Source organism: Rhinolophus sinicus, chromosome 2 (genome assembly GCF_057876585.1).
Source record: "Rhinolophus sinicus isolate RSI-liver-muscle chromosome 2, RSI-T2T, whole genome shotgun sequence".
Lineage (NCBI taxonomy): Eukaryota > Metazoa > Chordata > Mammalia > Chiroptera > Rhinolophidae > Rhinolophus > Rhinolophus sinicus.
In genome coordinates this window covers 99,465,956-99,479,517 of record NC_142502.1, presented here as the reverse complement: position 1 = coordinate 99,479,517, position 13,562 = coordinate 99,465,956, and the positions used below count along the sequence as shown (strand labels likewise).

The window sequence follows — 13,562 nt, the reverse complement described above, 5'->3', positions numbered from 1 at the left end:
GAAACTTTAACCACTGGCTTTCATGAGCTGGTGTGAATGGGCTCCATCGATCACTGGGTCAGAACCTTGCCCCTGGAGCGAACGACTGAGGGTGGGAGTCTGAATAGATAGAAAGAAGCCAAGTCCTGGCTGCCTAGCTGGTAATGGTCTGTCCTTCATTTTTCTTCCTCCTCAGTCAACAATGTCAGGTGTTCTAGGCAACCTAAGAGAGACTCAACAAATACAGGCCATTGGAATTGAATAGTGTGGGATGTGAACACCACAAACACAGCAGCTCAGCTGGCCAGAGTGCAGGTGAAGGAATTAAAGAACGAACGAGGAGGAAGTTTAATGTACTGGAGGTAAACACAGATTTCAATGCAGAATGAAAACACAGGCAGGGAGGGATTGGCAGTGGATGCCAGAAACACAGAGGGACCTGACTTCTGAGATCTCCACCCAGGTATTCCCAGAACCTGGGTATTTCTGGGTTTTGCCCCAGACCTGCTGAGTCAGGATCTCCCAAGGCAGAGCCCAGGAAGTCACCATGGAGCTAGGATCCACTGATTGGTTCACCTCACTGGTCTTACAGATGAGGAGTGGCTGGGAGCTTCAGTCAGGGCATCCTCTCTGGGCACCTTTGTCCCTGAGCACAAGTGCCTCACTCCAGCGGGCTTGTATGGTGGTTAATACCGTGTTTCCCCAAAAATAAGACCTAGCTGGACCATCAGCTCTAATCCGTCTTTTGGAGCAAAAGTTAATATAAAACCCGGTCTTATTTTAATATAAGACCAGGTTTTTATAACATAATGTAATAATATAATATAATATAATATAATATAATATAATATAATACAATACTGGGTATTATATTAATTTTTGCTCCAAAAGACTCATTAGAGCTGATGGTCCAGCTAGGTCTTATTTTTGGGGAAACACGGTAGCACTGGGTTCTAGCTGTGTGACTTTGGGAAAGTTACATAACGACTCTGATCCTCAGCTTCCAAATGGGGATCGTAATACCGACCTCACAGTGTTGTGGACATTAAATGAGATCATGGGCATAAAGTGTCCTGGTCAGTGCCCTTATGCAGTAAGGAGCCCCTAAATGGCAGGTGTGGCTATTTAGGTCACATGGCTAGATGGTAGCATACCCCAGGCCTCCGGGGATTATTTAAACAGAGCAGAAAGGACTAGAGACCCCAGAGTAGGAGGGATTTTGATATCTTGAAGGTAAAAAACTTTGATCTTGTGTAAGGAGTTAGAAGACCTAATGGCATTTGGTCTGAACTCTGCCACTTCAAAGAGTTTTAGTCTCAGGGTAGGAAATGCTGTTTGTGCTCCGTGCCTCAATCCCTCGGTCCTCTTCAGATGTCAGTGCAGCTGTAGTGGACAGTCCCGGGAATGCTGCCCGAGTGCAACCTCAGAGCGCCTTTGGTTCCTCTCCACTTGTCCACCTCAGACCTTTCTCCGAAGCCTGGCAGAAGGCTGCTTAGTTCAGGGCAAGCCCAGTCAGGATTTCCATTACCGATTGCTGTTTAACCAATCACCCCAAAACTTAATCATGTATTCACTCATGACTTGCAGTTTGGAGGATGGCGGGGCTCTGCTCTACGTGGCGTGAGCTGGGGCTGGATGTCCAAGATGACTCCGTGGCTGGGCGGGTTCTCTCTCCACGTGGCTTCTCCACGTGACTAGTTTGGTTCTTCACAGCATGAGTCTCAAGGTGCTTGGGTTTCTTACATTGCAGCTGGCTTCCCCAAGAGCACAAAAGTAGAAGCTGCTAGGCCTTGACATATGGATTCCGGAAGCACAAAGGGTCACTCACACAGCGTTCTGTTGATCAAAACAGTCCCAGGGCCAGCCCATGTGAGAGGGGCATAGACTCCACCTCTTGTTGGGGAAGCAGTGAGGTCACTTTGCTGACCAGAATGTGGGATGGGGAATATTGTCATGGCCACTTTTGCCCAACACAGTCTGTCATATCCAGCAGGTGTGGGAGGAAGGTGGGGATTAATGCCCCCGGGGCCATCCTTAACCAAAGAGGGTGGAAACTGGTGGATAAATGCAGGTCCCCTGTCCTTCAGAGGGACAATTCTGACCTATTCTTCAGGGGTTCTTCAGGGGATCCCCAACAGAATTGGGACGCAAATGCCCATAGTGGAACTAGCTCAACAATGCCCCCTAATTGTCTTTTCCTCTTTCCCTATCTTTATCTCCCCCTCCCTTCCTGCTACTTCCTCCAAACATCTCCCAGTTCTGGTCTAAGGCTTTCCTCCCTGAGAAACCACACCAAGACACTGTTTCTTTGTTAGAAAATAGCCCCATGATGGGGGCTGTAAAATATTGTACCTGGCTCCCCGGGCTGCTGAGTAATCCTGCAGGAATGGATGTGAAAGGGCTTTGTAAACTGGCCTCTGGGAGCTGAGCAGTCACTGAGCAGAGGTTCTCCGGAGGGAAGCGTAGGGACTGGGGGTCCCTGGAGTGGGAGGCCCAGTCCCCAATCCTCAGGGAGTGGTGACAAGGCTGTCTTGGGGATGGTGACAGGGGAGGACAGAGATGTGGGGAAACACAAAACAGGGTGTGGCCAGAGGTGCTTTCTGAGGCGTGGAGAAGTAAGGTGTGCTGTGTCCCCGTCCTGCCCACCACAGTCGGGTGACTTAGCACAATTAGATGACTCACCAGGCCACCGCAGCTTTGACAAGGCCCCTCAGGATCATCTCGCTGGCTTTGCTGGGACTTGCCCTCTGGAACAATCCTTGCCTCCTGATTTGGCCTCTGCTCCAGGAAGAGAGGTATTGAATTACCAATAAGAGAGTCCAGAACTCTGGTTCGTTCACCCTCTGTTCAGTAAACACTGAACAGCTGAGCCCTCCTCCACACCAGGCCCTGAGGCAGGGATCCAAAAGTGAGCAAGCCCCCAGAATAAATAAATAAATAAATAAGTAAATAAATAAATAAAGTGAAAGTGAGCAGCCGTTCTCTGCTGTCTCCCAGACTCCCAGCCGGCATCAGGATGGGAGACAGCAGAGAGGCACCCTGAACAGCATCGAAGCAGCCGGTTTGTTGACGGAGGCTCTCTGGGCACAGAGGAGAGATGTCTGACCTGGAATCCAGAGTGGGTGCAGGTAGCTATGGAACTCTTCCCAGAAAAGTTGATGTCCACCTTGAACCCCAACAGATATTTGGACTTAACCAGGGGACAGGCAGAGGAAACAGTGTGGCCATGGGCAGGCTTGGCTCATTTGGGAAACTTCACTGTGGCTGGAGCCCAGAAAGAAGTGGAGGAGAACAGAAGATGAGGCTGGAGAGAGAGGAGGGCCGGAAAGACCAACAGGAGCCCCTGAGGAGTCTAAAGCAGGAGATAAAGGGGTCAGATTTGAGTTGAGGAGACATCCCGCTGGTTGCAGTGATAACGAGGTGGGAGACCACCTAAGGGGGCTCATTCATTCATTCATTCATTCATTATTTCAACAAACCTCTGTGGAGCCCCTACTAGGTGCCAAGCCTTGTATTGTTGAGGGTGAGGGGCTGCAGTGGCCTGGATGCTGGCTGGGATGGAGGGAAGGGGCAGAGATGTGGGGAGGCGCTCCCACTGTTACGCAAACACGTCCTGGCAATTCATAAACTGGCATCTGGTTCTTGGACCAGTTGTGCATGAATTTGGAAATTGGGGACCTGTTGTTTCAGAGGTGGAGAGCTGATTAACAAGGCCGAACCCAAACCTCAGGGGCCCACAGAAGGGCAGCTATTGCAGGAGACCCCACCCAGAGCAGCGCTGCTCAGCCTGCCTCCTCCTTCCCCCTCACTCTACCACAGGCTCAAGGAAGCTTTCATGCAGTCGGGCTGAGGATAACCTGGATTGGCCCTTTCCAATAAGGGGGTGACACCCAGACATCCTGGTTTCTTTTTACCAATACTGGCATGGAGCTAAGTGACTCCTGCAGGGTCACCATAGAGGGCAGAGGCCCAGCTGGGACACAGAGTTTGTGCTTGTTTGTCTATTTCTGTGCTCCTCTCCCCCTCAGATCGCAGACCCTTTAGGGCAGGAACTGTCTCCTCCATCAGACTGGGTTATCTGAGGGTGTCTCGCCCATCAGGTTAGGAACTTCTGGAGGGTAACATGAGGAATGGTAACGCAAGTCACGGGAGCTGTTTTGCTGCTGCTTAATAGTTTGAATTTGCAAAAACAAACAAACAACCCCCCCAAAAAAAAATCTGTTGTGAGGATTAAAAGACAAAAACTAGAAGAGACAAGATTGAAAGAGCCTTGAGGAATATGGTCAGTACATAAATACCAAGCACAAACCATGAAAAATGTCCAGAAATGAGAGCAAAGTGAGACAGGCTATAAGCTCCACGAAAGCAGGGATTTTTTTTTTTTGGTCCACTTTACTCACTGGTGTTTCCCAAGTGCCCAGAACAGAGCCTGGTACGTAGTAGGTGCTCAGTGAATATTAGTTGAACAAATGAATGAGGAGTCCAGGTGGTGACTGTGGAGTGCAGAGGGCCAGTTCACTACTAGGGCAGGGAGGCGTCTGGGAGGTAGCAGGGAAAGCCAGGGGCTGGGAGGCTCCTGGGAGCAGGCCCACTGGAGTGGGAATGTCCGCCTCCGTGCCCCATGGATCTCTGGGAGTTGAACAATGCACCCCATGAACCTGTAGGTCTCACTTATCCAGGTCTCTCTCACAGACCCAGTCATGAGTCTGGTGTCAGCAGAGAGATTTCCCCACCAGGGTCCTCTCCCTTGACTCCCATACCCTCTACTTTCCATCCCTCTACAGCTCAGGCAGTGACAGGACCATGCGCCCTGCCTGGTACCCCTTCTCTGCTCTTGTTCCCTCAGGAACTTGGGGCCTCCACGGCCACACCCTCTGCTCCAGCTGCTGTCCCACTGTCCCATTTCCAGACCTTTTAATCAGAAAGCTCCTCATTGGTCTTAGCCACCATGGCCCAAGGCCTCACCTCCACTCCAACCTTCTATTTGTACTTTATCATCTGTGAGCACAACTCTGTGAAGCTGTGGCCCAGTAGTCACTCTGGCTTTTATCTGCTTAACTGCCAATGGGGTTAAATAATCTGTGCCACAGGGGGGCTGCGAGCTGTATTTGTCAAAGGGCTTCATGATAGGTTAGTGGTAAATAAAGGTAGCACTTAGTGTGACTAGTAAATAAAGGTAGCACTTAGTGTGATGGAATTGTTACACTGAGGCTGAAAGGGGCTAAAGCAAAACCAAAGAACCATGGACGTGTACACGTGTGTGAGATGTTGCAGAGGGAGGGATAGTAGCAAGTAGTTACAGAATCGGTCGGTATTTTAAAAACACGATCCTTTGTAAACCCATTCATGTTCTCATTAAAAATGTGGTTCACCGAAATCACAGAACTTTTTGTTTTTCCCAAGTCTCAACATTTTAACTGTCTCGTGTGGTGTTGGGAAGAAAGCCCTAAAACTGTCCCGGAGGAGGCCAATCTCAACAGAGCTGAGTGTGGCTCTATGGGTTTGAATCCAGGCTCCCCACCCACTGAGATCTTGCACAAGTCACCTCTCAGCGCCTGTTTCCCTCTAACATGGGGCTGTAATACCCATTCATTCATGTACGAGGTCTGACAGTTGAGGTCTGACAGTTACGTTTGTGAACTTGTTGCAACAATGTTGCTAACCTTTTCTGGTATCAGAGGGATTGTTCATTATGAATTTGTACCAACTGGACAAACAGTTAACCAAGTTTACTATTTGGAAGTGCTGAAAAGGCTGTGTGAAAAAGTTAGATGACCTGAACTTTTCACCACCAATTCATGGCTCTGGCATCACGACAATGCACCAGCTCACACGTCACTGCTTGTGAGGGCGTTTTTAGCCAGTAAACAAATAGTTGTATTGGAACACCCTCCCTACTCACCTGATCTGGCCCCCAATGACTTCTTTCTTTACCTGAAGATAAAGGAAATATTGAAAGGAAGACATTTTGATGACATTCAGGACCTCAAGGGTAATACGTTGACAGCTCTGATGGGCATTCCAGAAAAAGAGTTCCAAAGTTGTTTTGAAGGGTGGACTAGGTGTTGGCATCGATGAGTACTTCCCAAGAGTACTTTGAACGTGACCATAGTGATATTCAGGAATAAGGTATGTAGCACCTTTTCTAGGATGAGTTTGCGAACTTAATTGTCAGACCTCTATTACTGAGTTCAAGCATATACAACAGTTCCGGGCAGACTGGTGACATGTGTTTGCCAACATTGCCCCTGCTTCTCTCCCTTTGCTCTCAACTCCTTCCTAGTTCTTGGACTCCTGCAATGCTCATTCGCTATCATTCAGATCTTTTAACTGTCACCTCCTCAAAGAGGCCTGTCTTGACCACCTCATCTTAAGTAGCCTGCCATTCCTCCATCAACTTACCTTTCATTTTTTTATCCCTTCCAAACTACCCTAATTCTCTTGACCCTGAGGCTGTCCTCAGTCCTCCCTGCCCCACTGCCCCCATCACTTTGCCCCCCCACCCCAGCACCGTCTCCCACCTGCCCCCCACACAGCACACACCAGGCTTGCCTTTCCATCTCATGTTTTATTGTAAAAATGTTAAAATAAATTACATTTGACATCATTGTCAGTATGTACATACAGTGTGTGTGATTCCAGGACAGCCAGTGACACCCCAGCAAAGTGGGGTGAGGAAACTAAAACGAGCTCATTAAAACATTTCACAGAAAAATAGAAGACGGCTTTCTCTCCCCGCTGCCAGGACAGCATATCCCTGTTACAGGACAAGTGGGGTGTGGGCAGACATGCCCATCCATGTCTTCACATGTTGGGGGGCTGGGTGTGGTTCTGGGCCCACTTGGCCACACAATACTGGGCAGGGGGTTAAGAGGTGGGAGGGTGTTTGGGTCGAGGGTGGTCACTCACCTTCTGCCCAGAATCCACTGTCTGTGATGGGTGCCCTCCCGACTTTGCTCCCCTGTGGGTCAGTGACCTCTCCCCTACTGTGTGGAGACTCGACATCATGACCTTGGCTGAGGTCACCAAGAAGGACCCAAATGAGTTGGGGGTAAGAGGGTGAACACTGAACATCCCAATCCTTGGGACCCTGTTCTTTTACCTTCTCTCCTCTCTGGCTCTGAAGCCAACTACAGATGCCAGGCATAGAAAAACAGCAGTTTATTTAAAAAATAACAAAACAAAACATGCAGGGCAGAGTGGGCTGGCCCCAGGGTGTGCATCATGGAGAGCCCAAGAACTCTGCCAGTCCCTCAACCAGAAACAGTTTCACATTATCTTTTGCTTCCTCCATCCAAGTCCTTTCCTGACATGTACGCACGAGGTCCAGTGGCTGGAGGGAGGAGCTGGATTCACATATTTGGCCATTACCCTTTTGAGAGCCAAGGGCAAACTCGGGCGCCGTGAGGTCCTTGTTCAGGGCACAGGGGAGATGAGGGGGGTGGGGTGGGGGGTGCGGGTGACGTGGTGCAGGATGAGCCAGAGCTGAGCTCACTCCTGCAGCTCCCTGCTCACCAGCTGCAGGAATCCCAGCCTCAGTGGCCATGGCCTGCTACTACCTTCCCTTCCTCCCATCGCTTCCCAGGAGGCAGAAGGCCTGCATCTACTGTCACTTGCCAGAGGGTATCTGAGACAAGGACCTGGTCTCTGGGCTCGGCTTGGTCCCAGTAAATGAACAAGGACCAGGACCCGGGCAGCCGGGACTTGCTCTGGGTCCTCTGTATCAGGAGTGTTGCAGTACCCACACATTATCTTCTTGCTCCCTTCCCCGAGGAGACCTCTTCCCTACTGAGTTTTGCAGTAGGGGCCAGTCAGGCAGACAGGTGGGATTGGGGGGGGGGGGTGTGTGTGTGAAATCCTTGCCCCAGCCAGGGCCTGAAGTGCTAGCCCCCACACATCAGCTGTACCTCCAGCAAAGGCAGGGCCCAGGTCTCACACGGCCTCCCCTTCTCTGAAATGCCTGGCTCAGGGCTGGGCACACAGAAGGAGCTCGTGAATACTAGTAAGCTCAAATGGCTGAGGCCCCAGCCTAAGAGAACCGTGTGACATTCTCAACCGAATGATGAGGCGAGGACCCACACAGTGGCCTCTTCAGAGTCAGTTCTGCCAGCCAACACAGTCTTTGAACCATCTAATCCACCAACGGTGCTCAGGACAGACGCCTCCCACTGCCAGGGTGCCCATTCAGCTAGAGAACAGAGGCCCTGTCCTGGGCACACGCCATGCTTGACAGGTAGCATCTAGCTGGAGGGGATGAAAGGTGAGGAAGGCCCCTGGCCCCCCACTCCCAGTTCCTGGGGGTCCCAGCCACCGTAGGATGCCCCAGGATGAGGGGAACGGAAGCCATCAAAGGTGGAGTGGGGAGCCGGCCCCGCCTCACGTGCCTCGGGGGCAGTTTGCCTTGTTGTACTCGTTCATCAGCTGTTCGTAAGGCACAGAGAACTCCGACTCGGTGCTGGTGAAGGTGGACTCGTCTGACGAGGGGAGCTCGCCCAAGTTCATGGGCACCTCAGCCTCCGCCTCCTCCTGGGGCCTCTCCTCCCCAGCCAGGTTGTCCTCCAGGGAGGACTTGGACGTCTCCTCATCCAAGAGGCTGGTTTCCTCGTTCACAAAGGTGATGCTCGCGTTCTGGAAGATGAGCGGGTGGTAGTCCTGGGCGTCCCACGGCTCCCCCTCCTCACTGATACGGTCCAGCTGGTTAATGAACACCTCGGGGGTCGGGGAGCCGTCCCCGGGGGGCTCCACCCTGGCCTCCTCGCTGGGGGGCCGCGACACGTGGCCTTTGCTGCGTAGTGTCTGAGACACCTCCTCCAAGCTGGGCACCCGGTTCTTAGAGTAGAGCACCAGTGGGGCCAGGGAGGCTGGGATGGCTGGCACCCCATTCCCCTGAGGTCCCGGCCCCAGGCCCGGCCCCGGGCCCGGGCCCCTCTCCCCACCCCCACTCGTCTTCATTGCTTTCTTCCCAATCTGCTTGATGAGGTCGTTGTAGGTCTCCTCCTTCTTGGACAGAAAGCTGAAGATGTTGACATCCTTTGAGGCCGTGTGCGCCGCCATCTGCAGAGCCTTTTTGGAGTGCGGGGAGCTCTCGAAGGACTCCTTCCGCCGTCGCCGCCGCTTCTTAATGGCCTTGTGGACCTCCACAAACATGCTCACCTTCCAGTTGACAAAGAGGGACAGCCAGGCCAGCCCCAGGTAGATCCAGAGCTCCACAAAGTAGCGGTACAGGGCGTGGTAGTTAGCGCTGGGGTTCACACCTGAGGACAGGACAGGAAGCCCAGAGGGTCAGCAGAGGGTCAGTGGGACCTGGAAACACTCCACGGCCACAGCTGTGTTATCTGAGAGTGGACACAGCACCGGGACACAGAGGGGGACACACTGAGAACAGAAGGAGGCCTGTTCTAGAACGTGGACTGCCCCATCGTCCTGAAGGGCCTTGGGCCAGTCCCTCACGCGCCCATCCCAGGCCCCAAATGCCTGAGCCTCAGTTTCCTCAACTGCCAAAAGTCAGGAGAGTGGCTCCCTGGGTTGAGGGAGGTTCCAGGGGAAAGAGCTCTCCGGAGGCTGGTATTGGAGCCAGCACACAGGTCAGGAAAACAGTCCCAATGTTTGCCTTTCAGTTAGTCACTTACACCTACACCCGGCTATTTTGTATACTTTTTGGTGTATATGTTAGTTCAGTTAAAACCAGAATGGAAATTAAGTGACATCCTCGTTGCTGGGGATGGGCTCACTGGTTTAATATAAACGAGGCTAGTGGTTGGGCTGCGAGCACTGGTCCTGGGAGGAAATATTCTGCACAGCCTTGACTCTCCTGTGAGGTCGGACCTGCCTCGTGATTTCCTGTTTCTTCCCTCCTCGGATTGGTTCCTCCCATGGCCTGGAGAGCTCTGCCCACTCCACGTCCCCTTCCTCTGCGGCCAGGCTCCTGACACCTGCTCCCTGGGTCACCCTGCACAGTTCTGGTTCCTCTCTTACGCTCCCAGATGATCTGAGATTTGTTTAACTTTCCACTTCCAGGCAGGCTGATCTGTATCATTACGTATCCTGTGCCTCCCCTCCCCCCCGAGACTGGGATGGGGGCAACTTGGCAAAGGGACTAGGGAAAGGGGGCTTCTTCCAGAGTGGGACCCCCTCATCAGATGAAATGTTCCTCAAAGGCAGGGGCTGTGTCGAGTCTCCCCCTGCAGACAGGAGGTGCTGCTCCTCTTCCTCAGGGCTCTGGGGCATAAGCAGGTTATGAGAACCAGGGTGCACACGCAGAGAGCTGGGCCCTCTCCTCAGCACCGATGAACAGTAACTCACTTGATTTTCCACTGCCCTGTGAGGTAGGCACTATTTTAACCTAGTTTACAGACGAGCACACTGAGGCTGGAGCTGAGAAAGTACGATTAAACGCCCTGCTGTGCTTCTCCAGAACCAAAGTTTCTCCTTAGCCTGCTCTGGGCCCCGGTGGCTAGACAATGGCGGGGTTGTGCTTCTGTCTAAATTTATCTCTCAATACAGCAGGCCCAGACCTGCCTGGTCAGTGGTGTTCAGGCCTCTCTTTCCGGTTCCTCCCACCCACTCAGCTGCCCCTCCCAGCATTCCGAGTGTCCACTTACAAGGGGGCAGAAGGCTAGTGACCTGCCCCTGCCCCCTGGAAAGGAGGAGGGGGAGATCAGAGGCTGAGGTCAACTGGGCAGGGCAACAGGCCTTGAGGGAACAAATGCTGGCGCAATGCAGCCAAATGGGGTGTCAAGAAGACTGAGAACAGGATGCAGTGCAGGCCCCAGGCACAAGCACTGAGTGGCTGAGACCAGACAAAGGGGCCAAAGGGTCCCAAGAATCGCATTGCCTGCCTGGATTAAGGAGGGGAGGGAGTGCCTGGGACTCAGGGCTCAGGGCAGCTTCGGGCCTCTGAGCCAAGCCTCCAGGACAGCTCCCTAAGCTCTTGTAAATGATGGAAAGAAGGCAGCTCCGCGACAGGGAGGGGCCCTGGCTTCGCCCAGGGGCTCTCTGGGTAATGGGCATAAACCCTGCAGGCAGGAGGCCCATCCCCTACCCCTGGTGTACCTAGGTACCTAAGTTCTGGAGATGGGGGAGAAAAGAGCAGAAAGAAGTCCCAAGGAAGGGAAATGGGAATGTCGCCTGCAATGACCCTGTGCCTTGGTTTCCTCCTGCCACTGGCAGGGTGGGGTAAGGACCCCACTGGGTGGAGGAAGTGCCCAGGACGCTGAATGCCTCCTGGGGCTCCCAAGGAAGGGCAGATGAATTGAGACTGGAGAAGCAGAGAGAGAGGATGGGGAGGCAGAGGCGAGGGGGGAGGGGAGAGGGCCAGACTCACCGGCCACAAAATCGCCGAAGCCGATGGTGGAGATGGTGATGAAGGAGTAGTAGAGGCCCTCGATGTAGTCCCACTCCTCGGTCACCATGAACACGAAGGGCGGGATCACCAGGTGGACCAGCACACCCCACACAATGAAGATGGCTGTGCACGTGATCTGCGCCTTCCGCTGATGGGGTGGCGGGGAGACCAAGTCAGACAACAGTGGAAACTAGGGGAACCCAGCAGGGACACACAGAGGGCTAAGGAGGCGGCCAGAGGGGAGGCCACCAGGTACCACACCTAAGGAGGCTTGCGGCCCAAGGAGGGAGGGAGGAACCATGTTCCCAGCCTGACCCAGGAGGGCAGGGGGCCCTGCAGCTGCCCTCGTGCCATCTGTCCTAACACCTGTCCAATCCTTGGAGCCTCCCTACCCTCCTGTCACCTGTCAGGATCCCCCCCTGCTCAGCACCTAGGGTTGGGGACATACCAGGCTCACGCCTCTCTTGGTGAGGAACTGGCCAAGCCTCTTTGCACGTCCCCCGAAGAACTTGCCCAGGGCACTGATCCACGTCAGGCACAGTGGCACCCCAAAGAGACCATAGAAGACACAGAAGAGGCGCCCAGCAGGGGTCTTGGGGGCCACGTTGCCATAGCCTGAGGAAGAAGAAAAGTGAAGCTAAGAATGGACCCAGACTGAGTAACCCCTGCCTCCATAACTCTCTCTCTCTCTCTCTCTCTCTCTCTCACACACACACACACACACACACACACACACAGCTTGAGAGAGGCCCATTCTCTAAGATCACTTGATATTGATCTAATATCAATACTTAGGAAATGACATTTCCCTTGATCACACTATGATTATGACTGATTATAGCAATTATGCTGGTGTGGGCTATGTCTCTGCCACCAGACGGGAAGCTCCCTGAAGGCAGACTAAAGCTCCACCATTATTCGCAAGCCTTCTACTAGTCTGCATGGCATCAATGTACAAATCTACACCCCAGAGGTGCTATGGGAGATGGTCTCCAAATGGACATTCTTCATTCCTTCCGTTCTTATGCGAGCATGCTGCTGCCCGTGTCATGCTGTCGTCTCATTCCCCTCCCTCTGAACCTGGGCTTTAGTGACTTGCTTGACCATAAAATGCAGTGAAAGTGGTCATGGGTAGGCTAGGTCTCAGAAGCCTGTTGCTTCTCCCCTTGTTTGCATGAAATGCTCGCTTTTGGGATTTTTCCCTCCTGGAACCCAGTTGCCGTACTGTGGGGTGACCGTACCATTGTGTTTTCATCCCCAGCTGCAGTCCCAGCCAACAGCCAGCATCAACTATAAAGCACGTGATGGAAGAAGACATCTTGGACGTCCTCCAGGTGGGCTTGCAGACAACTAACTCCAGCCCCTGCCACCGTGAGTGCCACTGCTTAGAGACCTCAAGCAAGAACTGACCAGTTGAAACCAGTCAACCCACAGAATGGGGCAAAAAATAAGGAGCTGTGTTTTCAGCCACTAGCTTCTTGGGTGGCTGGTTGTGCAGCTATCCACAGATAATCAGAATAGACACCCAGCTTGGTGAGCAAGTACAGGCTGGGTTTGTGTAGTGAGCAACCTGTTCGACTTCCAGCATAGCTCTGGTTATCAGGTCGTGTCCCTTCTGCTGCACGAGCCCAGGTCAGGACTCCTGGAACGCAGTCCCCCAGGCTTGGCCAGTCAACAAGAATTTACTAAATCCCCAGGAACGATCTCCAAAGGACAGGCAGTAAATGGCCTGATTCTGCTTCAACGAGGCCATGTGACCAGAACTGGAGCTGGAACATGAAAGTGGGTACCCTGGAAGGCACCAGAAGACTTACCGATGGTAGTGATGACGGTGGCCGCAAAAATCATTGCGTTGGGCCAGTTCCAGTTGTTGAAGGTCTGGTTCCCTGTGATGGCCACGCCCTGTCCTGCAGCATCAGATACTACCTAAAAAGAGAGAGACAATGCAGGTCAGAGAGGCCAGACTAACAGATGCTTTCCAAGTGACAGCATTCTATTAAACTCCTTATAGACATTCTCATTTAATCATCATCATAACAAGGTGGCAGTTATTATCTCCATTTTATAGATGAAACATTTTATAGAGGATCAGAGAGGTTAAGTGATTTGCCCAAGGTCACACAGCTGGTAAGTACAGTTGCTCTTCAACTTACGATGCTCTTCAACGTCCCAATAAGCCATTGTAAGTTTGAAAATGCATTTAATGCACCTAATCTACCGAACATCACAGCTTAGCGTA

The 13,562-nt window shown here is 52.6% G+C and overlaps 1 protein-coding gene across 3 annotated transcripts in view; it reads right to left on the bottom strand.

Annotated features, from left to right (window-relative positions):
• Positions 1–6,527: 6,527 nt before the first annotated feature.
• KCNK5 (potassium two pore domain channel subfamily K member 5) overlaps positions 6,528–13,562 on the bottom strand; it is a 37,537-nt gene continuing 30,502 nt past the window's right edge. For 2 of the 3 annotated variants that reach the window (XM_088795768.1, XM_074332876.2), the window contains 4 exons: positions 13,138–13,245; positions 11,772–11,938; positions 11,303–11,471; positions 6,528–9,233 (listed from right to left, as the gene is read on the bottom strand). In XM_088795768.1, coding sequence (XP_088651894.1) covers positions 8,356–9,233; positions 11,303–11,471; positions 11,772–11,938; positions 13,138–13,171 — 1,248 coding nt within the window. In that variant the 5' untranslated portion in view covers positions 13,172–13,245 and the 3' untranslated portion in view covers positions 6,528–8,355. Of the gene's footprint in view, positions 9,234–11,302; positions 11,472–11,771; positions 11,939–13,137; positions 13,250–13,562 lie in introns of all 3 variants that reach the window. The other variant, XM_019751553.3, reaches the window with a different exon arrangement.